Source organism: Platichthys flesus, chromosome 7, assembly GCF_949316205.1.
Source record: "Platichthys flesus chromosome 7, fPlaFle2.1, whole genome shotgun sequence".
NCBI lineage: Eukaryota > Metazoa > Chordata > Actinopteri > Pleuronectiformes > Pleuronectidae > Platichthys > Platichthys flesus.
Genome location: NC_084951.1, coordinates 25,120,377 through 25,148,301, shown reverse-complemented (window position 1 = coordinate 25,148,301; position 27,925 = coordinate 25,120,377). Strand labels below are relative to the sequence as shown.

Genomic DNA, 27,925 nt, shown 5'->3' with positions numbered 1-27,925 from the left:
GTTCTTGTGGTCAGCTCTCGGGTACAGTATGTGACACTTGGCATCTCAGCAATGCTTCCATGAGAAGCCTCTATTATGAGGCATTCATGCAATGATGCTAACAAGCTAATTTCCCTGGCTGGACAAGCGTCCGAGCCATAAAGTCTGAGCCCTTATTAGAGCCTTGTTATTAAAGCCCTCTGATACTGACCGAGGAGCAATATACTGATATTAAAGAGCAGCAAGATTTATCTGCTGCTTGACGGACCACATCTATTCAGTTTTAATTAAAGTGGAAACATAAGGGACTTTAAAATACACTTTGAAAAACAGGGCTAAGTAATAGGCAATTGATTCGGTTCCCTGAACAAATATGATTCAATCTTTTAGTCATATTTTACAGTTGTTTTCAATCTGCTGGTGTCAGCAAAGCTTAAGAAATGTCTTGTCCTGCATAGAATATTTTGATAAATTAAGTCAGATATGTAGGAGAATTCTGATAATAGAAAGTGAAGCAGACATTAGATAGGTAGTGATTATAGGCGTTTTCATCGAGAAGCATCACCATCATGTGCAGACACCAAATAGCAACGTTTCTGAAGAGTTTAATTTGAAATTACAGAATATAATGGGTAATAAAAAAATAGCAAAGACATATAATTTTCTTCTCGTAATAATCTGTGGTCTCAACTGTCCACAGGAGCGTAAATCAACACACGACTGATACATTTTCTCAAACATAAATACCATATCAAATTTCAACTGCTTTCCAATGTTACTGGTACATCAGTTATGATAAATTACAAACATCTGAATGTTAAGAAAAGAATAAGATACAGTTTAATAAATGACAACAGAGAAAGTACTTTCAGGAGAAACTTGAGTTGTTCTCTTACAGCTGTGTAACAGTCAAAAAGGTGAATGCGGATCGGTCCAACACATTTTAACTAAAGGTGTTTTCACATCATCCTGGAAAAACAGCTTTTGCGTAAATGTCAGTGGTGGAGTGGCTGGAACCGAAAGTTCACATGTGTTGAACTTGCTGAGCTGCACTGATCTTTACTGCTGGTTGAAAATGAAAGATTGAGGAGCTCCTAATCACTTGTGGTTTCTGTACTTCCAGAAATTTGCAATAAAACACTGGTCTCATAACAAGCCCGGACAAAAAGATGTTACCTCAGAGAAATATAACCGCAGATGCAGCTAAAGGTTTGTTACAAAAACACTGCTATATACATCTATCCTCTGTTAGCAGCATTACAATTGCAGCTTAGGTGGCACCAGACTGTAAAATAAAGACGAACGACATGTCTCCACTTCCTCCCGCTGTTCAAATGAAGCCAAAATACCACAGATCTACCTAAAAAGAATAGAAACAATCCTTGGAAATTATCCTATTTGCTAACTTTCTAACTGACCTGTACTACAGCCAGCCACCAGAGGGCAATCAAGATGTTTTGGCTTCACTTTCGGTAGCTGTCCTGTCATGTATCTTTAAGTAGGATCTGTGGGCAGCATCATCCAAAGAGCCTTGTTTTTCCACTGTAATACGAGCTAACAGCTCTGCTAACGGCTTCACGAGGTTGAACTGCTAACATGCTGTGTCTCAATTCAGGGGGTTGCATTCTTTGTAGACTTTCCCATTTCCAAGGCTCCTTCAAATTTTGGCTTTTCATCCCGAGGAACGAAGGCTCCAAGAGGCAAAAAACCCTTCCTGCCAGAAACATTTTTCAAAAGGGTAATCGCAGCTCATCAAGGAAAGCCCTGTAGACCAGACCGTCTCTTTTCGGTTTGGTTTCCGGTCTCTAAGGCTCGGATAGACTGCGTCCTCCAAATGGATGGAACCCATAGCCATAGCTGACTTTAACCATTGTACCATCTCATTTTGATCATGTTGGCAGTTAACATATCGTTGCAATTCCTCTTTGAAGGAAACGTGATCATGGAAATCCACCTAATACACAAGATACTTCACTCTGGACCACGAATGTGATGGCGAGGCTAAATGAATCGCGCCACCTTACTCAGTAGGATGCATCCTCTGGAAACTGTGAACATCTGTACAAAGTCACACTTCAATTCCTCGTATACATGTTGAGCTATTTCGGTCTGGACCAAAATGGCGGTGCAACCGACTGGCGACGCTGCTAACGTTGCTAAATATGCACTGATAGCTATGTTACAGAAATGTGTAATTACATATGTGAGCTATAACTTATCTAAGACCACATTCTGTTGGTGGGGCATATTTCCATTGTCCAGTGTACTCACAGAGTCTATGTACTATATAACTTAAATGTAAAATTGAACCCATGTTAATAATAAGTATGGTTCATGTGTGTGTATACAAGAGAAAACATGGACATGTCCGTATACACAAACGCAGACATGTACTTGTTCATGTTCCCCAGCTCATCTACACAGAGAACACAAGAAACATGGATTTTTGGTCTGGGCTACTGCAAAGGCGTTCAACAACCATGACACATATACTGTAACAGACGTATTCACTGCTTTATATACAGGTTATTTTATTGGTGAAGCAACGGGCGACCAAGTTCCTCAGGGGAGTTGCAGTGCACCGTAGAAAACTCATTCCTCGAGTCCTCCACATTGTCCTTCAACATCCGACAAGCAGTCAAGTCAGTGTCGGCCTCTCCTCCTTCAGACCTTGTGACGGTGCTCAAAATCAATCCGTGGAAATAAAAAAATTAAAAGGGGGGCGGTGGACGGGTTGGACGGTGCCCCGTTCACTTTGGGAGGGGGGGGGAGGCTATACACCAAGCAGCATGCCCATGAAATCTGAACCGTTCTGTATTGTGATGGAGGCTCCGGCTGCATTGTCCACGAATATGGAGGTGTACTGCCCGGCCTGCAGAGGAAACACAAACAACACTGAAGCAGCAGGAACCCAGATATGTTCTGTTCTTGTGTCTGTTGGAATGTTTCTCACCTGAAGCTCCAGCAGCCCGTGCACGCTGACCGTGAAGATCTTGCTGTTACTCTCGAGTCCAACAATCATCTCCAATGAGCTGCAGTCAAAATACAAACAACAATTCCCAGTAAAGAGTGCGATCAAGTCAAATTGACAGTCACTAGAAACTCCTTATAACATTGACATTATTTGGAAATACACATATTTGGTGTCTTGCTGAGAAGTAGGCAAGAAGATGGCAAGTGTTAAAGAATTGCTGGATGAGAGCTATAGATGCTACTTGAACTGAGCTATGTCAGGACTGTGGTCAATCACTCAGGCAGATTGTTCCCTCCTGCTTCTAGTCTTTAAGCTAAGTCACTGGAAGTAGCTTAATTATTAGAATCTATTAGGGCCGTACAGTCAGTCCTTATATTGATAGTTATTTTCATCAATAGCAATATGACTAAAGTCCAATATATATCAATATATTGAGTATGCATTGTGTAAGTACAGTGAGAAGGTGGGACACCTAATCTTAATGGTGTTTGCTTGATGGTATCGTATCGGTGTGAGTTTCTCTAGGGTACCCTCAGTCCAAAAGACATGCAGACTGGGATAAGGTCAATTGAAGATCTGTGAATTGGTTGTTTGTCTCAATTTGTCCCTTCAATATGCTGACGGCATGTCCAGGGTGCCCAGTGTCAAGACATATATAACTCCCAAAGTTTCCTTCCAGAGCTGGTGCCAATCCCAATTGGCATCAGGCGAGAGGTGGGGTACGCCCCTGGCCGATTGTTAGTGTATCGCGACACCAACATAGAGAGACAAAAGACCGTGCTCAATCATGTGGAGGGATCCCTTTCAGCCATGTCCCCAAACCCGAGGGTTAAAACATCTGAATGGTATCAATCTTCTCATCTGAGCAAGAAAGCAAAAAAGAAGCGCACGCCCAGAACTTTTCCTTTACCCACTCGGTGCCCTCAGAGTCTGTAACGTCACTGCAGGCTTCAACCACACAGTGAGAACTCTGGCTCCCGTTCAGTGGAAAACACTACATTTTTTATGGCAAATCAATCATGTTTGTCTTTGCTCTAACTGCCGTCACAATGAGCCTCATTTCACATTCTCTGAATTTTCATGTGTGGGAGAGCGAGACTGGCTGGGGCTTCGAATCCCGGAAAAACTCTTCTGGGTTAGGTAACACATCATAATAGTATTATTTATATGTTCTCCTCATTGTACCACACTGGACGGGAGGCCTCGGAGCGCTGCACAGTCTGTGGGAGACTTTAGGGAGCAATTCATTTCAGCAATTTCCCCCTGACTTTATGTAAATAGAAATTTGGAAATATTGGAAAGAACTCAGGAGGGTTCCCAACTGGATTTGTAATATTTCGCCCGCAGCATCTGATACTTGATTATCTGCCTCCCATGTCCTGCTCGTCACGTCTGTTGCTGGCGAACGCTACAGGCTGCGTGTCAAAGGTGAAACTATAAAGATTAGTTAGGCGACAGGGACGAGGGACATTTCCTATAAAGACCACGCTCTGGTTTTATACAGGAAATGCCAAACTGGCTCCACACAAACTGTAACAGACAACACCTTTAACAGCTCGTAAATACTGGTGAAAGTAAGGGGCAGCATTAAACACCAATAAATATATCACTGTTGCAAGGGGAATAGTAAACAACTGTCAAAAGAGGAATGTCAAGAACTCAGAGAGCAGTGAGATTAATAACTTCCCAGTATACATGACGATAGGATGATGTTAGTGTGTGTTTGATTTGGATCCAAAATGTTTTCAAACGGGACTGAATACCCACGTGTATCTGTGGCAGAGGGACTCGATGCAGATCAGCACCCGGACGTTGTCTCTGGCCTTCAGCTGACTCTTGCTCCTCTTCACCTCGTTGTGGTCTGTAATTGATCACATAAAATATTAATAATAAGTGGCTTACCCCACGGCTCCCAAAAACCAAAAAACATTCACAACAGCCAAAGTGAATACGATCTAAAAATGTACAAGCCTCAACATTCTCTGTTGTAATCAAACCCCTGTGGTCGGGATTCTTTCAGCTGCTGTCGTTCAATGTACATTCTGAAATTACCGAATTATCTTCACTCGCCCACGAGGGATTCACGGGAATGATGTGGAATCTCATTTTCATCTCATCGACTTTAACGTCTCTGTTTACTGTTCTGGCTCCTGCAGCTGTATCGGAGATCTTTAAAGTCTGTGCTAATGGAAATCTGATATTTGCCACAACTTGTAATTCACAGTGAAAACATTCAGCTGCTGAACAACAGAGTGGCTTCTGTTGTGAAGCAGTTAGAGTTAGAGTATCTACAAAAACAAGCATTTTCCTAATGGGCCTAAATGAGCTGTTTACAAAAGATACTGATCGACTTCTTTATCCATCTAATAATTCCAAGAAATCTCTGTTTGTAGGTTGCTCTCATATCTCAAGCACCGTTCATCCTGATGGATTCACACATGGCATCTGTATAGTTAAGGGCCTGAGGTAGTGCAGTGTCAAATATTAATAAACTTTAAATAAACAGGCGACCAGATGTCTGTAAGAGCAGCGACTGGGACTCATCAACACAAGAGACATTGTTGATTGTGACAAAATTGGATACGCAACAATCGGAGCCTTTGTGGTAATTTGAAAATCGCGACTACAACTATTATATTACAAACAGCCCCGTCTTTCCTTCTTTCATCCATTTATTAATAACAATGATAAGAAAAACATTTACCAATGTGGACGTTAGCAGAGAACTGGTAGATCCCTGTGATGGGAGCTGTGAACCTCCCAGTGGACTGGTCCATTCCTGATCCTCTGAGGAAGGCTCCTTTAGCAGGCGGCTGAAAGCACAAAGAAATCCGAATTAAAGTTTTCATCTTTGGGAAACTGTCCATCTGTCGTTCCTTTACACGTCTTCTTAAACAAAAGCTAGAGTATAACCTTGTAATGGTGATTAGTGCCTTGCTCATGAGCATTTCAAGCATGCCAAATTTGAAACAAGTCCCTGAATACAACGAGAGGTCCGCTGCACTTTCACTGTGAGCGAATGGGCGTGTGATTCTAACACCAGACCAAACTTCAAAAATCAAATACATAAAAATAATACATACATTTGCAAATGAAAAGCGAAGCCACGCATAGAGCTGAGCTAGCCAAGGTGTCAAGAGAGCTTTAGGTAATAAGCCGTAAACAAAAACATATGATCTCTGCAGCAGAATTAAAACACACGTCCTGTGTTTCATGTGTGAAAGGCAAACTCCAGAGAAAGTCTGGAGCCCATTATAAAAACTTTCTCCTGAGTTCATGTCTGAAAACGGCTCAAGGTTGGGTATCTGCAACCCTGACAATGCCAAGAGGGGAGTAAACATGGGAGGGGAGCGAGGAGGGCTGTGCTCTTTACCAACTTCAACATAAATCATTTATATTGTAAAGTTATGCAGATTAATTTTGTGCGGTTTCACTCTCTGACCACGAATGCCTCACTTTCATCCTGCTGCCTCCAAATTTTTCAAAAATAACTTGGTAGTAACACTCCTCCGCCAACACAGCGCTTCATTAAGATGTTAAATTGTTTGGCAGAGCCTCGTACCCCCCCCCCCCCCCCCCCTCCAGCCTCGTCAGCCCATCCCAACAAGGCATAGTTCTTCCACTACAGCATGCTGTTTCTAACTGTGTCTATTTCTGTCCTCTCCGCACTTTATTCCAAGTCTGAGACAGAGTGCCTTTTGTACGCCGCCCAGAGAGTGATGTGTAGGATTGAAAAGTAGATATTTTTGACCAAAGAGCTGAGTCTGAGTCCCGGAGTGGCACTGCATGCTTTCGCCAGTGCCAGTTACCAGCGAGGGGGGATGATCTGCTCGTAATCCCCCCCCCCCGCATGCACACTAAAGCAATGATTTCCAAACAGTCACTCTTTCACAAACAGTTAATACAGGGAAGCAAATGGGTCAGAAACAAACGGAGGAGGATCGGCCAAAACTTTAGAGCAAAGATGAAGCAGTTCATAAACATTTACTCAGTTTCAAACAAACATACTGTCTGAAAGTTCTGGAGCTCCACCAGCGTCTTCTTGTCCACCACCACCGGCCCCTTGAGCTTGCAGTGGAAAGCCTCCTCTATTCGCCGGTAGGGGGTCATCCCCTCCAGGGTGAGGAGGGCTGTAGGGAGCTGGCTGGGGCTGGTCTGTCTGTCAAGTGCCGCTGCTCTCCTCTCTGTAGCCTCTGGAAGAAACACACCCAGGCTATTACAGCAACAGACTGGGGTAACTTTGACTTTCAAACATGGCTTCCATGATAATGTGGTGAAATACCAATAAATGGACGTTATAGTGGGGATGTAAGAATGTGCATATTGATTGGTTAGTAACCTTTTCGCCTAAAGAGGAGCTGGAAAGTGTCTGGGCTTGTACCTTTAATCATCTCCTTGAACTCCTGGAGAAGAACTTCCTGGGTCACTTCGGCCCCAGGAGAGCCAGGAGGTCCCTGAGGGCCGGGGGGACCTGGAGGACCAGGTGGGCCCGGCTGGTGGGAGACCAACAGAACAATGCGTCAAACTTAAACTGAAAAAAATAATAAAAGTAAAAGCAACATCTAATGTGTTTTACAGTGCTTATTCTGGATTTACCAGGGGACGTTTGCGTTTGCGACACTTTCCAGGGAAGTTGCCAACAGGTCGTTTGACAAAGTCCATCCATGATCCCAGTGGGTCGACTCTCTGGTGTTCAGAAGCCTGCGGCAGAAAAAGAGACAGTGAGAAGATTTCCCCCATTAATTATTCAGCCAACAGCAATAAATAAAGATTATGCTTTTTATAGACTTGCTTTCAGGTGATGTCGTGTTTTTTTAATATCTTTTTATTGTCATATTACTAATTTTATGCGTTAAGTGTGTTTTAAGCTCTATATTCACTCAATTAATTTGAACAATACTAAAGTGCTATATGAATAATGTTTATTACTATTATTATAATGAAAACTACAGTCTAATTATTATTGATATACCGGTAGGTGAATACACAGAATGTTAATCAGTAATTACTACAACCCTTTTAAAAAGGGCAATTTACCAGTTAAATCGTGTGTTTCATGTTTAACGTTTGAAACTCTATGTGTCATTATTTCTCCCTTTAAACCATCAGTGGAAAATGTTCACCAAAGATACAGTTAAATGGTGCCAGACACCGAGGAAGGTCGAACAGGGAAAAAAACCCTCTTTTTCTTTTCACTGGTTGAGAACTGGTCCAAGTTTAGTCACCATTCTCCTCTGAAAAGCTTCACTTTAATCCACTCAGGTGCCACGTCACTTCTCATTCGCCCAAATATGCCCCGATTCATGTAAACAAACCTCGTCAGGGGTTTTTGGTTTTTCAGCACATGAACATTTCCATGAGCACTCCGTTGAAAAATGAGTGGTGTGATGTAGATTCTGTGGATCGCAGACCTCAATTACTGTAGTTTTGTAACAACATGTCAAAAAGGCCAAAACTTTCTCCTCCATCCGAAGACACGCTGGTCTGTTTCTTTTATTAATACTACCAGTGTGACTAATGTTATGATGGAAAATCTCATAAACAAGATAACAAAAGTATACCCAGTATGTATACAAGTCTGAGTTATGATTTAAGATCGTTTCCAAAGCCGTACGTACGCTCGATCTCCTTATCTGAAATAACTGGTGTATAATAAATCACTGCATAAGAGACTGGGATCTCTCACGGAGATAAGACACAAACTCCCGGAAGCCACGTTTTTTAATGCGTAATACCGCAAGTGGCATGTTTTCCTTACGGTAAATCGTGAGGCTGAACGGATTCCAATTACAGTGAAGGTTGAATTCTACCCGAACCCTTCCCCGAATGTCAAGTGCCTTGGGTTGAGATAGAGCAGCAGATAACGACGGGCCGTGGAGGTGAGCTGTCTGAAATGGAATTTGTTTAGGTTTGGCGGAGGGACACGGATCACTTATCTTGCAAAACCAACATGCCCCTCTCTTCACTTTTAAAGACTTTCCTCTCGTTCCACCACAACAAAGTGACTCCTTGTTTGTCTTTTCAATCTGCTGGAATAAAGGACAGTTTCTTTGTGGGATTTTAATGTATATATATTTCGGATTAAACAGGAGTCTCGTTCTCTCTGCGACTTTCACTTCTGTCCGACAGCAGAGAAAATAAACAACTGTGTCGGCTGCGTGTTGGATCCTTCTCTGCTTGTGTTGTGATTCCGAGGCTTGGATGCAGATGAAAGCGAGAGTGATTCGGTTAAGACAAGAATCCTTGCTACGCTGTTCTGTTTCCATGTGACTGTTGGTTAAATGGATTTTTTCCACCGCATTTTAAATTTTTTTAATATCTATTTACATATTATGAAAGAAAGAAAATGCACTGAAACCTACAAAAACAGTTTTTTCTGTGACTCTGAGGCATCGGAGTTTTTAACACAACATCAACATTTCATCACCTTTTTTACGTTGGACATGGTGATGATACATATCTACACTCCCAGTTAAACAAGCACAACATTAGGGCTTGTGGATCAACACTATAATTCATTTAGAGTCATGTTTGTGTTCATTCTTTTAGCTCCATTTGAGTCTCCACCAAGTGCTTAGGGAAATCATTGGATCTGTAAATTATAATGTTAGAATAACTTGTCTGTATAAATGTATATATAACAAGTATTGTTGGGTATCTTCTGTTGTTGCAATAGTTTATATCGAGCTGAATTTCAGAGCTTTTATTTTAAAAAGTTTTGAACTTGGGCCTAACACCAGTTCAGTAAATCCTTCATACTTGTATATAAGCCACATGTGAACAGTAATAAAGCAAATTCAGTTTCATGTCATTACACGCATTCATCCTCACTGCAGATAAACCAGGTAGAATGAACACAAAGTTTTCTGAAGTCACTCTGCCCCATAACCAGCAATAATTCAGAAGTAGCATCAACACAGGACAAGAGAACACAACGTTACAAACAGACAGGTTTACAGCAGCCACGGCACAACAACCGAAGTGTAAAAATAATAATTTGTGATTTTAATTAATGGGACTTTATGTCATCTGAGGCATCATAGGTCCAAGTTACCAACTAACCAACCTTTACATCATCGTCTAAGTCGAGGTTACAATGAGGAGACTCTGAATTGTTCAGTACTATTAAACTATTAAGTTTTACGCCTAAAGTGTTGTTGTCTATTGTTGTGCACTGTGTTTTAAACTCTCACACCTCTGCCACCATCCAGCGGCAACGTGTCGTCGGATCCTGATCTTAACAACAGGAATCTTTCCCACCTCCAGCATCCAGACGACAATAACTAAACGTGTTGTTTTTCCATGTCAGCTCTCGTGGGGATTAAACCAACGAGATATGACATGTTAATTACTGAGTTTTTGAAGGTGTTGGCAGGCAGACGGGGCCGGGCGAGCCGTCTACTGTCAATCTGTCTCAAATGGCTCCGCAAAGAAAGTTAAAAAAGAATACTGTCCAAAATGTCATGCTATTCTTTTCTTTAACAAGTTCTCTAAGCTTCAGGGAATATTATGAAAGGGGTTTGTGTTGAGGGTTGGAGAAGTATTCCACGCCTGTGGCAGTCTGAGTATGTTTCCACTGGGAATAATAATAAAAGCGTGAATCATCATCTGAGACGGCTCAACGCGATCCCAAAGCCGTTTTGACAGCCAGTGGCCGCTGTTCCCAAAAAAGTGAGAACTCGACATTTACCCTGTTTATGTTAAAGATCATTGTCTTAATGTTCCGGAGCAATTCGGCCCACACATGTGGATTATAATTACACACCTTAGCGCTGCGTAATCATAAAAAAGACGAACTATCATTGCCAGGAAATCAGCCGTACGCTGAGCTTGTTATCCCCTTTAATACTCAGCATTGTAATTAAACCATTAAAAACCTTGCCCTGCAGGATTGTCTGTGCTCTGGGAAGAAAGGCTACGAGCAAGGTAATTATTACCTTCATATCTGAGCTGAAAAATAACAGCAATTCACTGTGTAAATAATTTAATCATCAGCTTAAGAGAATGCTCGGGCTCTTTTCATCTGGACAGATTGAGTTCCCTGCTCCTCAGGTCTGCGCTGTCAGAGCATGACGTACAAAGTGACAGCTGGGATGGTCCGTGCAACTTGCCAACAGAAAAGTGTGATTCATTGTGTGCAGGTGAGTCTCCGTCTCGGCCGACAACTTCAAAGAGTCCACACACGCAGACATGAAAACCATATTGCTCGATGACACAGAAAGACCTGTCAGGGGCGTTCAATCATTCACTGGCTGCTATCGACTGTGGCGTAAAGTAAACTATGGATTCCGTGGCGTTGCTCTGCAGCCGCATGTACAAGCCGTGAACAAAGTGGGGAGGGAGCGGATCCAGGTATCAGTCTGAGGGTTGATGAAGAACACCGGGGCCCCTGCTTTGATCAGCGCTGATGGGAGAGTGCCTCAAAGTGGCCTCGTCTGTCAGCGGGCGGCAGCGCACGCCTTTTACAGCGCGGACCGTGTCTGTCGAAAGGTGAGAAACTCCAAATCTTCCAGTGCCGTGTTTATCCTCCTTGATGGGGCTGTAAATCATGACAGGCTGCCGATGCTCAGACTTTAAGAATGTGATGCACTGTGTTGACTGGTGGAAGATTCAGATCCTTTACTTCAGGCAAAGTCCCAATACAAGAATGTTACTCCAGTAAAAGTCCTGCGTTCAACAATATGTTTCTCATATTCTTTTTATTGCAGAGAGATTGAATTATATCATCTGATCATTTGTTTTGAGTTAACATACTTCTGCAATAGTAAAAATGTCAAGTTGTCCTCGTGTGTTTGTACAGATTAAACAAACCTTGTTCACCTTTGACCTCAGTCAGGTCAGATGTTTCTGTCGCTTCCAGTCTCAAGGCTACGCTAACTAGCTCTGTACACTATTGTTCTTCTCATCTAACGAAGCAAGGAACCGAATAAAACCTAAGAGAACATGTATTTATGCATTACAGATTTATTGCTGTAATGCATAAATAAGCAAAAAGAAGAGAAGGGACTGACAGAACCGTGTAATTACTCTCAGTGCCAGCAGGGGGAGAAATACGAATCTGAGGCTACTGCCGCCTCCCAGTTCATCTCGAAGCTAGCTAGCTGGATAACGTTGAAATTGTTCTTGTTCAACTGGAACTTTATTAACTCGGGTCAATGCCGGGGGTTTTCTTCCAGAAGGAGGTCATGTGATAAGGAGCCTGACGAATCAGCGAAGGCTACTTCGTGAACGAAAGACCTAATCAGCAAGTGGTCATGAGAGTCTATGTCATAATTGCCTAACATCTCCATTTCTGCCCGTCCAGACTAAAATGCAGCCCCGGGAGTTTTCAAACTAAAACAGACCAGCAGCGTTTCCAAACTACTTCTAATAGTATGGATGTAGCCTGGGAAGTTTAGAGGGGAAACGTGTCCAAGCCAGTGCTGGAAATCACTGGATTACTCTTTTTATTATCTCTTATATCATATCTTTTCTAACTTAAAATGAGTGTATTTACTTGAGTAGAAGTACTAGTAACATCAAATGGAAAGCACAAGTACCTTGAATCATACAAAGAGCAGCATTTGAGTAGATATCGTGTATCACTTTCCACCGCTGAACTTGTTTAGTACCGACAATAAACGTGAACACAGAATGTTTTATTATCCTACAGCCCCTCGTGTGTTTGGATCAATTACCGAATCAGTTGTAATCAAAGCTGATCATTCCCAGGAGCACAGGAGATTTTATTACCCTCCGAGGATTGATTTGAGTCTGCGTGAATAATCCTTTCAGGTGCACCGCTCTCAGCATGTTTGTCATGTAGTTTGGGGAAAATTAGGTTGAATTTATTCGAAGCAATAAAACGGGAAAATATTTTCCCTGGGGCAGCATGCCACCAAAAACACAAACACAACTGTTAAAACATGTCTCTGGGGCTGCAACCAGAGACAGAAACTCTACTCCGCTGCAGCCGGCTCCTGGATTCTCCCATGTGTACAGTGGAACTTGTTTTCTTTGACGTGTTATCTGCTTTTCAACCTGTTCGTGCGCACGAGATGACACGAAACCACTCGCTGCTGATAACAATGTTGCACAGGCAGGTTTGAGGTTGGACAGGATGACAGAGAGTTCTTCTCTAATCTCTTGTTTTTATATCGCTATGCTGCTCCCTGTGCAGTCGTCCACGCATGGGTGGACGGGTCTGACGCTGGGCCCATCCCACCCCAGGAGGCAGGCATCCCCGGGCTGTGTGGGCCAAGGGGATCCTGGTAACCTGCGTGCATCCCAGCCGTCATGTCTCCACCCCTGTGTTCCTACAGAAACAAACTGCCTTGAGGATTTATCGCCAAAGAGCTAAATACAGTGAGGCATGCAATGTTGACTCTGTTCCCTTCTCACTGTGTTATTACTCAATTGGCAAGCACCGTGTGCAAAACATAATTACTCCACCGCACCATTAATTCAGCAAATGCAGCAGGAACACCAGTTGGACGTGTAGCTGAGACGCGGTCATAAAACGATATAGCTGAGCCGGATTTTAATTTGCTGTTTCTCAACTTTCCTGTTGCCTAAACAGAGTTGTCTATGTGTTTATCGTGTGCGAGAGAAAGTGAGCGAATGTGTGTTTTTGCTGAAGAAATTGCGAGAGACGATCTTGGCTCGGCCTCGATACGAGAGGGCGATAGGAGCTGATTGCTTTGATCGCCGTGTCACATCTGTTCTGTGAACAAATTATAGCTTTGAAATCGGAGCGAGTGCTCATTTTCCCTGTGGTGGATAGAATGAGCTGTTGACAAGCACCAGTGATCCAGTTCCATCTCAGGCACAGATCTGCCCCATGGCCTGACTCGCAGGCTCGACGTGAGAGGAGGGAAATCATTAGTTACTCCTCAGTCATTTCTGATTTCATTAAAGGAGCAGACAACTTTTTTGTTTTTTTTCGGAGAGAAGATTGATGCCCCTCTCATGCTAGTAGAGTAAACACGAAGATTTTTTTATCTTAGCTTGGCATAAATACTGAGAAGACTGTTAGCGGTAGGTTACAAATCCAACTACCAGCACCTTTAAGGCTCACTAAAGCTGCTTTCACATATTCACTGAACTCCTGATAATCTTCTGAAATGATCTGGGGGGGGGGGGGGGGGGGGGGGGGGCTACAAAATAGCTCAGTTGGAAATATAAGATCCATACATGCACATGGAAGATGTCAACTTGGAAAGACAAGAGATTCAAGAGTTATAGGTGACATGAGCTTGTGTTGATGTGTTGTAACACAAACATGTGATGTCCACAGTTGAAGATGCTCTTCAGGTATAAAAGGTAAACTCTGCACAAAAGTCCAAACCCAATTCTGCAGATATTTAGATTTTTCTGTAATTCAAACAAACCAGATAAACATCAATGAGGAAGTTTTTGTAGGTGCTGGTAAATTGTCGGTAAAGATTTATGCTAAGCTAGGCTAAAGAGCTTCTATAGGCGTCTTTGCTGGACGAGAGTGGGATGAATCTTTAAAATGGAATAAAGCCCTTTTTCGCCAGAATCTCTAACTGTTGTTTTAATATCTCTGCAACCCAAGACATTGTAAGACCAAATCAATTTTACACATATGTACTGATCATCATATGTATTTGCCGAATAAATCAGAAAATAATGTTTAAATATAACGGACATATAATGTTGACTAATTAGTTGTTTTCTCTTGATGCCCGGGTTTATTGTAAAGTGTAGCAGTAATTGGGAAATTGGAGTTTCAGGAACGTGACCAGCACATGAGCAGATCAGGCGAGATTAAGGGATTTCCGTAAATCTGGCATCAATCTGAAGCTATTATAATTGAAAACGTAATCCAAATAAAACAGTCTCCGTCTGTGAAGTGAAACTCACGCAGCGTGCAGTTTATTTTACTTGCAAATTTCAGATGGAAGGACTAAAGACTGTTTATTATTTGTCTCTTCCTCGCCCCTGCTCAGGTGACTTAATTAGGAAATTTCGCCGAGTTAAACAAGCGTAACCTTGTCGGGGGTCCGATGTGTTGAAAGCAGAGTTCATCATCACACAGCACAAACTAAAAGGTGGCTCACACTGTCAGTGGGGCATGAGGTGTGTGCTCTCACAGTGGCCCTGATTCCTGTGGGACTCGCTCTCCTCTCCTGTGTGTGGGTTGAACAGAAAGGTCCCACACACCGATGCATTAATCATCACTGGGAATGAGAGAGAGGAAACAAAAACCCTTGCCTCGGGCTAAACCCAGCCATTACTCAACACGCCAGGCGTGATGTTTGACTTGACTCCCCCAATTACAGCCATCACAGATCCCTCGCTGCTCTCAACAGTGACAGATTCCTCTCATCTTTAGAGTGGAGGCCAATAAGGCTTACAACTGTGTACCTCTGACATATCGCCCTGAAATTCTACAACGTGACGCTTCACAGACATTGTTTGAAATGTACTTCACTTATCGTCTCATTAAAAAAATTCCACTCACGGCACAACTCCATACCTCGCTATTGTGATCACTTTCAAATGGAAAATCTCCAGAGGAATGCAGTGTACGTCTGCACGCTGCCAACAGCCCACACACGGGATCGGTCAGATAGAAAGCAAATGCCATCATAAGAACTGGTTCGACTGTTTCCACTGGGCACAAGGGGAAAAACTATGAAAATGTGGAGTGTAAATGTTTGGCTTGTTTGAGAACACAACTTTCTTGCCAAGACAGCTTCAAATGAACGTGTTGTTTTTCCCTGGGACCTGACAGATGTGTAATAAGATAAACTCACAAACTGCCCAAGAAAAATCCAGTTTACTGGTTTTCACCGTGTGTGGTGCACGCTCTTTTCTTCGTTAACACACAAAAAAAACCCGGATAGAGTGGCAACGACACATACGACCTTGAGTGTGGCCACTTCCGCCCAGGTTCTCGTCCAGAGGTGACAATGTTTGGCAAAGACACAATCTGGCACAACACTGTGTCTTAAGAGTGATTATGTCATTACCCTCCGATTGTGGGAGATGAGATGAAAAGAATGTCAGAGAGGGAGGCACTGGGGGCTAATCCTCGCCGAGGTGTTCTCTTTCAGGACCCTTTCTATGGGGCTTTGTGAGGGGCTTACACGGCATGCTGCCCCAGTTTTCGGGGCCGCACCGCCCCTATCGGATGTCCCAGACACAGCGGAGTCAGACTAGGCCTGTGAATGACAGAATCAATGGGCTGGGAACAACATCACCATAAGTCTTTAAATATCTGCCTACCTAACTTTCCCAGGAGTTACATCACGGCGGTGGGCCTATAAGGGGCTGCAGGAGACGGGGGGGGGGGGGGGGGGGGCTGTGTTTGTGAAGACGCTCTATGAGACAGAGGAGTGAAATCCCAACGGGGGTGCAGTCCTCCGCAGGCTCGAGGGTTGACACAAGGTCATTCTTCATAGCTTGTGCTTTTACAGGGCAAAGCAAGTCAAATAAACACCACCAGGCCACAACCACCTACAATGTGTTCTTAAAGATACAAAGGAGACCTCACTGCTTGGTTTTCAAGGGGGGGGGGGGGGGGGGGGATCCAGAGTTTGGTAGACGCTGAAGAGAAGGCTGGTATATAGGGCAGAGAGAGAGAGTTACACGAGAATGCCAACATAATGGGTGGGCTGAAAGAAAAACAAATAGCCTGTTGGAAACCCTTGCAAATATGCAACACCCGCAATAAACCAATAAATAACAAAGTCAAGGGCCAACGCTCGCTCCCGACAGTGGGACGGTACCACTGTAACGCTGTGGTGCCTGTGGAATAAGTTTCTCATAGCAATAACCCTGGTGTTCAGCTATGGACGACTGCTCTGACTGTTAACGATTCTCTAGTAATATATCATAGAAACTTTGGTTATTTTCTTTATAACTAAACTTCCTGTTATTATTATAAATATCTTATTAAACTTTGAACTTTATTGCCATAATGACAGAGGTGAGTCTTGGCGAACTCATCCGAACATACACACGAAAAAAGATAAATTAATCAGAGCCCTAAAAAGAATAAAGTTATAAATCCTGAAAAATGTTACACTAAATAGAATAAACGTTACAAATTAATGAAACCTCAATGTATGAAAATGCATAGATAAGACACTTACTCCTGTAGGTCAATAATCAACAGTGGGTATCAGCAGCATAAACTACACAAGTGCTTATCTTATCTTATCTTATCTTGTCCTATCTTATCTTATCCTATCCTGTATTATCTTATCTTATCTTATCTTATCTCAACTCTCTCCCACACATAAAGCCCCCCTACATCTTGATTTGTTCTCACGGGCTGGAAACATTTGCTTGTCGGACACCCGCAGCGATCGCTAATTGATGCATTGATCAGCCCTTAGATCTCCACATTCCTGACATACTTCCGGAAGTCATCCATTTAGCCTTTCACACATTTTCCGTCCATCTCAGTGTCGGAGGCTTGACCCAGCAGGGCACACCTGCCCTGTCCACGGCTTCACCGTGGCCACGCTTCAACGTGAGACATCTGCACACATCCTACATACCTTCAAAACTTCTATATCTGATACCACCATGAAGCAGCTCATCGATTACAAACAGATGTATACGTTTAAAAGATCAAACACTCAGAAGCATTTTCGTGTCACTACCTTGATGCTTCCACCGACCTCTTCGCTGTTGGAGAGAGTTGCATTGAACGCCTCTGTGTGTTGTGGCGTGGCCTCCTTTGGCCTCTTTCTCTCCTTCTTGGCCTCCACCCCATCCAGTAGGACGCACTGAGTCCAAAACACTGCGGCCAGCACCGCCAGAGGCCCGGCCCCACACCACATCTTCACACTCCTTCGATCCGCTCCCTGCAGAACGAGCCTGGATCTTATGTGACGGAGCGGTCGTGTGAGTGCACAGAAGCTGGAGGATGCCTTGCGAGGCTCTACACAAACACTGAAAGTCCCACCAGGGAGAGGGAGACCAGAGGAATGTAGCTGCAGGGACTCCCCGTCCAAGAGACTGTCAAGACTGACTGCTGCCGCCGCCGTTTGCTCCCCTCTTGATGAGCGCTCAGCCAGCACGACGTTGCAGGGGCACTGTTAACTCTAGACACAGAGCCAGGAGGCTTACTCAACTATGAAATGTGTCAAGAGGAATGGTCCAAGGGAATGACAGATCGGCGCAGATCTGACAGCAAATAAACCCATTAGTGAGATTTTTCACGCTTTCTGCTCTGTTGGGGGGTGAGGTGCAGAGGAGAGGGGGGTGGGGGGGCACAGGGGGCAAAAGAAGAGGCAGAGAGGAGGGGCGTCCCAAGCTGAGGGTGGGCTGCAGGGTTCTAAGAGATGGATGGCAATAACTGATGTCTATTTTCTGTGCCCTGCCTGCTCGCTCCTGCTGGTTCCTCACAGCGAGCACTGGGACCAGTCTGCAGACCAGGAGCGTGGTCCCTGGAGAAGCTGCAAGATCCAGAAACGTTGGGCTTTCATGAAAATTTTAAAAACGATGGGAGTCCGTCAGTCTGAGAACCAGAATCCCCCCCCCCCCAGTCTCAACACAGCAGGGATGAACCAGGCCCAAGAGGAGGTGGATGAGGTCCAGGTTAGATCTCTTCCCAGTCTTCTTCTCTTCTTTCTTAAAGAGTCTTGACACCAAACAACAGAACTCTACAGGTGTGCTCCTCAGCTCCTTCCTCCTCTGGCCGACGCAGCTACTGGTTGTCCCCACAAATCATCAGGTCCAAGGCCGTGTGCAGGGAGCTGCTGTGGGGACGCCTCTGGTCTGGGTTGCTCCTGTGCTCTGAGCTTGCAGGAGGGCTCACAGTGGAGTTTTATCATCACCCTTTCTCCCCCTCTCCCTCTTCCACTCCCTCTCCTTCACTCCCTTCCCTCTCTCTCCCTTCCCTCCCTCTCTCTCTCTGTTGGCACCCATACAAGCTTATTCAGCTCTGTTTTATCTCATAGATGAAATGCTCGAGCTGAGGAGCTTCTCTGGCAGACACGTTGACCTTGTGTGTCTGTGTGTCATGTGTAAAGTTGTGTATCTGTCTGTCACGTTGGCTCATTATTAGCCTACTCTACTCTAAAGCCCCATGTTTACATCCAGGCAAGATGTAGAAACAAATTTTGAAACTTTGAGGCATTATCTTGTATCTACGACGTGGAAATTTGCCAATGATTCTCCCTTTGTGTTTTGTATTGTATAAACAGAGCATACCTGTTGGTTTTGTCTTGTGTTGCTGCTCAGGGACATTTCTTCTCTGAATGCTCTGTAGGAAAAGAGTTTGAGGAACACTTACATTTCATGTAGCTCAAATTGCAGGTTTCAGTCAAAATAAATTGTTGTTTTCATCCAATTCATTAAAATAAGTTTGATTGGGATAAATGACATGTTGGCTCATGAGTGCCTATACCTGATATTTTCTCCACTACTCCACTACTTAGATTTTCAGTCTGCCCCTTGCTTGAGCTGTTACATTTTAACATAGCGCCACCCAGAGGCAACAGCTCGAAGTACAAACAACTCACCAGCACCTTTCCAGTGGGAGTTCCTGTATCAGCTGACAAACTGGGACACACAGACGTCATCAAAAAGAGGGATTTGCCTTCAAAATAAAATAAAAATGACATTTTCTCGTGTATGAAATAAGACAATGTTTTTAAAGAATATCATTTGTGAGTTTTGTGCAAGTTTGAACCACTTCTTCCCCAACATGTATCCATTAGTCAGTTGCTATATATTTAGACTATATATATTAATATATATCATACTCTTTGTATATTCTTTGTATATATAATATATAAATATTTATATATATATATAGTTTTTGTCTTTTTCAAGCTATGTTTTAAAACTATTACGAATTACTCTTATCTATTTATATAAACATTAATCTGTTACTTTTACATGATTTATTCCTTAACATAAGTTTATTTAATAATTTAGTTTGTGCTCATTGCTTCATTATAGCTACTATTTACACATTGCCTTTAATTATAATGTAAAATGGACAAACAATGTAAAATAGGAAGAGATTACAATGACACCATGAAGCTTTGAATTGAATAAATGACTGAATGATGTTTCTGATTATGCCAATACATGGATTATGAACTCATTAATATGGTTTCTGTCTTAATGATACAATGACGGGGTCAAAAAGGAAAGTGAGAAATAAAATATGAACATTTCATCCATTTTTATTATTAAAAATGTTTAACTTTTCCACAGTGCTGGGTTTAAGGTGGTTTCTTTTTTTTAAAGTCCCAAGTCCACCAAATGTGAGGGGGGGGGGGGGGGGCATTGCGTTTCTCTGCCCCTTATATTTCGAATTTCCTGACTCAGTCACGTGGTACGGCCGGCCCTCTATGAACGGCTCTGAAAATCACCACATACGTCATCAACATAGGACTCGATCCAGATCTTCCTGCATTTACGCGACACGCGCTTCGACGCGTCCTCGACCCGGAAGAACACGTCACTCACTACAGTCCGAACTAGAGTCACCACAGGTCCGTGTTCAGCGTCCGCTCCCCCCCCCCCCACCACCGGTACCTCACCACCGCAGCTAGCCGTCGGTCCTCCACCCGAAGTCGGGTCGACTCCTCCCGCAGTGTCGTGGTCAGTTACCGAGACTGAAAGGTCGGTGGTTTACTTTTATTATGTCTAGCTAGCTTCTCGTTAGCCTGCCCTTGCTAGCTACTTAGCGTAACTACGTCGCTTAATGATCCAGGTGATGTATTTATATGAATGAACCATCCTCATGACCCCCATGGTTTAATGATGACGACACATTAATAAGTTAATAAAGTAAATGGTTAGTAAAAGTGTTGTCAGTTAAATTAATCTCATGTTGTTGTGTTCAGGAAAGACTTAAAATCATGTTAAATTCAAATCAATAACGTTTATCAAACTATTCAAAACATTTAACTATAATTTTCTTTTGTATTTCCACCATTTACCAGTTGAATATTTTAATGTTTACTTGTATACATTGTGTACTTTTACCTATTTATTTCGAATATAGATAGATAGATAGATAGATAGATAGATAGATAGATAGATAGATAGATTACTTTATTCATACCCGAAGGGAAATTAAGTCGTCATAGCAGCCGGTACATTTGAATACAATACAATAGAATAAAATATAAAATATAAAATATAAAATATTGCGGTAGAAAGAATAAAAACAGAAACACAAGATAAATAGGTAGATAAGGTGCAGTGGCAGATGATGGTAATAGTGCCGATGATATGATGGTAATGTCATCGTTAGACAGTATATAAAAATAGTACAGTATATATAGTATATAATATATATTTATATATGATAGTAATTATACCAATATAATAGCAGTATATAGTAATAAAGGCAGCAACAGTATATATAATAATAATAATAGTAAAATATAATAATAATAACGTGTACACATGTATAAATATGGGTAAATAGACTTATATATACAAAGAATATACAAAGAGTATGATATAATATATGATATATAGTACGGGTATAAATATAAGTATTTGACGATACAATAGATAATATAATATACTATGAGTGTAAGAATATGTAGACAGAGTGTGCAAAAGACAATATTATTACCTTAAACATAACTCCACCAATCCATCGCACACTCCCCCGCAAAATTAGATGTCGTCCAAGGCGAACCCCTTCGCTGTGTGCAACTTGTATCAGAAGCTGGAGACTAATGCTCTGACCCGGGAGTTATTGTCAGATTCCAGCTACAGAGAAGTGCAGCAGATACTGTCCGACCCAGCCATGTGCATGATCCTGAAGCAAATCCAGACAGACCCTCAGGCGCTCAGCGACCACTTGTAGAATCCAGATATCGCTCTGAAGATTCGGAAACTCATTTATATTGGAGTGACAGACATTCGTTGATGAGAGATTCGCCAGATGTGTGAGGAAACTCCCACGGCTAAAGTGGAGCCCCATGCAAAACCCTCTGAAATATGACATCCTATTTTCTTGCCTTCAAATTCAAAATTATATTGTCCTTAATCTCCCTGAGAATAAGTTTGCATGTCTCAATGCAGTGCACCAGGATATTCAGTGTTTAAAGGGGAAATCCAGCCTAAAGCAGTTCGCACAATCCTGTCGCCATATGAAACTGCTCTGAAGGGAATAAAAGATATTTTTTAAAGAATTATTTCTAGACTTTTATTCTTATAATTTGATCACAAATTGAAATTGTCAACACTTTTATATTGTTATCTTTCAGGCGGCCTTCTGTCTGTTTGATGTATGTGTCCAGCTCATATCAGGAAAGTGATTCTGTGATTGATGAGCAAAACTAAACATGAATCTAGAAGGTGGTTTTACAAAATGGGGGAAATAGCTTTGCCTGAATATTTCCAAATCTGAATAATGTGATGGTTGAAGAGGGATTGCAGTTTTTGGTTAAATAGTCAAATAGAATGACATTCGGTAGACCACATACCTTTGCCAAGGACCAATAGTCCCGTCTATTTCAATCAAGCTGCACCAAATTTAACACACTCCTATCAGTCTCTTATATATGCCTGATTTTCTTCATCAAAATCCATGAATTATTCCCTGGGAAATAATTAAAAAAAACACCATCTGCCGGAAGAATCCTTTCAAAAGGTTTTTTTGTTTTTGTTTACCCTTTTTGTTTAAAACTTTAACCTTTTCACAGGATGTCTTCTAAAATCAATCTATCACACATAGTTTGTTTTCTTTGTTTACCTTTTTTTGTTTGTTTTGAACTTTGTACATCTGTGTTTTCCTGGATGTGAAACCGTTGAGTTTATTTGTTCACCTTTTATGTAAATGTGTCAAAATTGAGAGAAACCGGACTTTCCGGTGGGCTGCTCGTGGAACAGGAACGCAGCCCTGCAGGCTGTCAGTTTGCATTGTTCAGTCTTTGCCTTTTCTGAGTTTGCCGTCGTTTTCTATAGGTTAACATATTTATTTTTAAATTCCACAGACAATCATGGCCGTTTGGAGGATACTGTGGTGCAGGAACATCATGGCTGTATCTCTGCTTCTCTGCGTTCTTCTCCACGCCATGGACGTGCATGCACGACCAGCCAACATGTCGGCCCTTAAAGAAAAGCCTGTGTCCAACAAGGACGAGAACGAGATCCTGCCTCCGGACCACCTGAACGGGGTGAAGCTGGAGCTGGACGGACACCTCAACAAGGACTTCCATCAGGAGGTGTTCCTGGGGAAAGACCTCGAGGAGTTTGAGGAGGACTCTGAGCCAAGGAGGAACAGGAAGAAGCTTATTGAGATCTTCACAAAGTAAGACCTGTTTTTCACTCACTGAATCTCTGTCATGGGTTTACACTGCTCTGATCTGCTGGTCACGTTCTTCAGGAATCAAAATAATGCTCATCCTTTATTCTTTAATTACTTTTCTGTTATCAGAAGCTGAAGAATTCCCTGTGAATAGTAATGTCAGTGCTAATGTTCAATAACTGGACATCTATTTCACTAACGTCTCTTTTTAAACTCCTCTTCTACAGAGTTGATTTCAACCAGGACAGAAGCGTCAGCGCCAAGGAGATGCAGCGCTGGATCATGGAGAAGACGGAGGAGCACTTCCAGGAGGCCACGCAGGAGAACAAGAACCATTTCCATGCTGTTGATCCGGACGGAGACGGTAAGAGAACATGACCAAGCACAAAGTCACACAAAGTCACACAGAGTCACATCCACTCTCACCCAGACTCCGCTCAGACTCATTTCTCTGTTTTCAAATCTTGAATTCTTGCCTTTTCCGTAGGTCGCGTGACATGGGATGAATACAGAATCAAATTTCTGGCCAGCAAAGGATTCAATGAAAAAGAAATGGCTGAGAAGATTAAGAATAATGAAGATTTGAAACTGGACGAGGAAAGTAAGTATAAATTATGTTTGGAATAGTGCTGGGTAAGATTGACCGAATGGATTTGATGATGATTGGTGGAAAGGGATTTTCAGACGGGCTAAAGCTGGAACTTTAACAAGGAACCTGGTTTATCATTGATAGTATTAAAGTATACCTTACTCCTAAGCAGTTACGTGAACATATTCATTATTTAACATGAAGAACCAGTGCCAACACATTCTTTGTTAACACCAGAGTCTTCACCTCGACCGCGAACAGGTCAACAAAACCAATATATGAACTGTTTGCACTTGTCTTCAGTTTATTAACATTAGATTTAAAATCAAATCAACAGTCAACCAGTGTCAATTAGACAACACCCAATGTAAACACACAAAATCCACACAGTGCGTTGACAAAGGGCGAAGGAGGTTCCTCATGGCTCTGGTTGATGCGACATGTGCTCCTCAGTGTTATTAATAGTTAGAAGTAAGAAGCACACTGATTTAAGAGAAAAATTGTTTTACCAGTTAATATTAAAGTAATATATTTAAAACCCTATCCCATAATGTTTTAACATAACCATAGATTCCTGTTCCTGCTAAATCTGTGAATATGATCTGCAGACAGTTCAAATCTGACTGAACTCTTGTCACTTTGCTCACTGCAGCTCAGGAGGTTCTGGAAAGCCTGAAGGATCGCTGGTTCCAGGCCGACAGCCCCCCCGCCGACCAGCTGCTGAACGAGCAGGAGTTCCTGTCCTTCCTCCACCCGGAGCACAGCAAAGGAATGCTCCAGTACATGGTGAAGGAGATCGTTCGGGACCTAGGTACAGTTAACCTCAAATATCTGAGTCATGAGCTTTGTTGTTTTAAAACTGGGGGATAGGAAATATCTGTGTCTGTCGCTATTAAATGTTCAGCTGTCCAGTTGTTTACTTTGTTGGTTTGTCGAGCAGATAGTGTTTTCTGTCAAAAAGCTGATTCAGCCATAGGTCCAGCTCTGTGGAGAGTTTTACAGTCTCTCAGCTCAGTGTTTTGGTTTTTATGACTGATCGCAGCGAGAGTGAACTGAAACCGTAAAGTTCTAAAGCCATAAAACCAAAATACTGAATTAAAAGATGATAAAACTTTCTGCCGAGTGGAATCTGTGGCTTTTTTTGTTCCAAACAAACCTCCTCACATAACATGAAGTCATTTCAAACATCGTAGTTTGCTCAGAGAAAGTTCTGCTCTTCACTTCGTGAGGTGATCTGACTTTTGTTTTGTTAGCGTGTGTAAATATTACCTCAGGAACTCTGTTTAGCTTAGATTCTTAAATAAATATGAAACAGGCGAGGATGACATTAACTGGGTCATGTCAATGTTTCCTCCTTTTCAACGACGGTGCTTTGCTTTGCAGACCAGGACGGTGATAAGAAACTGACCCTGTCGGAGTTCATCTCTCTGCCCGTGGGCACCGTGGAGAACCAGCAGGCCCAGGACATCGATGACGACTGGGTTCGAGAGAGGAAGAAGGAGTTCGAGGACGTCATCGACTCCAACCACGATGGCATCGTCACCATGGAGGAGCTGGAGGTCAGTGGTTAAAGTGGGAAGTCTCGATGGGAGATTAAGGTCACAGGTTCCTCTATTGACTAAACCAGCTGATCTACATTTCAAACACGTTTCTACATAATTTGGTTAATCAGGGAATTCTTGATTATCCAGAAACAGGGATGTAGATCCAGATCCAGGATTTAGAGTAGACCAGAAAACTGGACCTGTGAGATTCTGTTGTCATTGAGACCTTGATCGAATATGATGGAGTTTAAATATGAGATTGTATTGAACCTTGATCACCACTGACATCCGTCCTCTGGCTTGTCCCCCTGTGTGTTTGTTCAGGAGTACATGGACCCGATGAACGAGCACAACGCCCTGAACGAGGCCAAGCAGATGATCGCCGTCGCAGATGAGAATCAGAATCATAACTTGGAGCTGGACGAGATCCTCAAGTACAGCGAATACTTCACGGGCAGCAAGCTCATGGATTACGCCAGAAATGTTCACGAGGAATTCTGAGGACTCGTCCGTCCTCCGTCTGCTCGGCGAGGCCGGGCGGCGTCCTCCATCTGCTTCAGGGACAGGCCAGTAACAGAGGCAACCTAGCGATAGGATGTTGTAGTGTGCAATTGTGTGTTTAACGCCGAGCCTCGACGGCCTCTTTCACTGCTGACTCCAGTTAGTACGCCCCTCACCCTGCGCTGTCGGCCACCCAGCAGCGTGGACACGGTCAGCCCGCTGTGTGCCGCACGGCAGCAACTCCAAATCAATTTGTGTTTCAAGGTAAAATGTGTGTATACGAGGAATATTAGATTTTCTTCTCCGTGGTGCAGTGGTGAGAGAGTCTGTTCAGCCGGGCGAGTTGTGTGTGTGACGCAGGATCTGTTGTTTTTAGCTGACGTGTCTGTAAACAGTGTAAATATTCATGGTCACATACCAAGGTAAAAGATGGTAGAAGTAAATATATAAATAAGCAGCTGAAAGGAACAACCCTGCTAGAGAAACCAGATAATTATACAGAGTTTATTTCTCTCACACAGACTTTACACTGTCACTTATTCTGCCATGTTCAAGGGGGGGGGGGGGTCATCAGTGATGCACAATTTCACTGGTTTTCATAAAATCCGTCCTTTTTTCATATATATAAAAAAACATTAATAGGCTTAAATTAATGAAATTTAAGATGTGGAGAATAGATTAATATATAAGAGCTGTATTTCTTTTTCATGGAGGATGTTATGCTAGATAAAGATGACTGACACTTATACAAATGTGCAGTATGAAGTATATGTTTGACGCCATCTTGCTGCCTAAAACCACAAAAACTATCTTTGAGAATTATTTATCCCACATGTGTTAGGACTTTTTAATTTGGTCCGTTTCCGCCGGGTGGGTGTGTCCTGACCTCATGACCTATACTGCAGCCAGCCAGCAGGGGGCGAGCAGAACATTTCGTCTTCACTTTTCAAGAGTGGTCACGTTCATTTTTATTTTTTTACAGTTTGTGCATTTGGACCGATGGAAGGAAAAGCTTGTGGCACCAATAAGACTCATGTGGTCTCCAAAATGGAAACTGTTGTTTACATGGTTCAGTATATATATGTGTGTGTTGGAGTCAGGTCAGAATGTTTCCTGTGGTAAAAGCCTGTTTAGTTTTTATCGCTATTAACAATCTGATTTATGAATGTGTGAGTGAAGTTAAAATCATATCATTGTAATCTGGATCAGCTGTATGTTTGAGCAGTGGAAGCTGAACTCTCGTCACATTTTAAAGTTTCCTCTCCATCTTATTTTCCATTTTGAAGGCTCTGTATTAATAACTCCACCCGTACCATTTTTCTAAACGCATGCACAAGCCGTGGAATTAACATTCCTCTGCTTCCTGTGGACCTGTGGAAGATTTGGATCCGGCCACAGTCTCTCGTCTTTTCCTCGTCCTCGGTCCTGTTCGGATTGTAAAATACGATTTCAGATAACAGAATGTTAACACGGCTTTATAAAATGTATCGCAAACATACTGGTAAACAATAAATATTTCTTATCAAGTGAAGAGCGGCTGGTTACTTCGAGGACTGTTAACTCCGCCCTCGTCTCTTTGTGTGTCTGTTCAGCCTGATTATGCAAAAACATATTGAAGGGAGTTCGATGAAACTTGGAGGAACATGAACAAGAAAGAACCTATTTAATTTTACAACCTGGAAAAATTCTGCCTGATATTATTATATGATTAGCGAATAAACAACATCTCACTCAGGCTGTAATATCCAACACTGGATTAAAGTGATAGGAAAACACATTTGTAGACGTAAACATGCAGGACATTTTTCACAGTTTATTAATTGTTAATAAAATAAAGAGTCTTCTGTGTTTTGATCAGATTTTATTGCGTACATACGGGTTAAGGTTCCTCGTGGGTTCTATGTCACGTAGCACTTCACAACACAGCAGGTTTGTAAGAATGACATCATCTCAATCTAGTGAAGAAGCAGCAACGTACTGAACATCGATGAATCAGGAGGATTTCATTGTTTACAAGTCAAATGCAAATACAGTGGTCATCTAAATGGCTTTAACTCTCACGTGATGAGTATCGATCAGATTTGTATTTG

At 42.5% G+C, this 27,925-nt stretch overlaps 2 protein-coding genes across 2 annotated transcripts; one reads left to right on the top strand and one right to left on the bottom strand.

Moving 5' to 3' along the window:
• Window positions 1-568: 568 nt before the first annotated feature.
• On the bottom strand, window positions 569-18,690 carry c1qtnf12 (C1q and TNF related 12). Its single transcript, XM_062390926.1, has 8 exons — window positions 17,572-18,690; window positions 7,550-7,654; window positions 7,335-7,446; window positions 6,962-7,146; window positions 5,658-5,766; window positions 4,721-4,814; window positions 2,933-3,011; window positions 569-2,851 (listed from the first exon to the last, which is right to left on the bottom strand). The coding sequence occupies exons 1-8, from the start codon at window positions 17,749-17,751 to the stop codon at window positions 2,753-2,755; spliced, it is 963 nt and encodes a 320-aa protein (XP_062246910.1). The 5' UTR covers window positions 17,752-18,690; the 3' UTR covers window positions 569-2,752.
• A 1,688-nt stretch (window positions 18,691-20,378) lies between these two features.
• sdf4 (stromal cell derived factor 4) lies at window positions 20,379-27,366 on the top strand. The gene is made up of 7 exons (XM_062391192.1): window positions 20,379-20,551; window positions 22,888-23,204; window positions 23,429-23,565; window positions 23,689-23,802; window positions 24,443-24,601; window positions 25,174-25,349; window positions 25,659-27,366. The coding sequence occupies exons 2-7, from the start codon at window positions 22,894-22,896 to the stop codon at window positions 25,833-25,835; spliced, it is 1,074 nt and encodes a 357-aa protein (XP_062247176.1). The 5' UTR covers window positions 20,379-20,551; window positions 22,888-22,893; the 3' UTR covers window positions 25,836-27,366.
• Window positions 27,367-27,925: the final 559 nt, after the last annotated feature.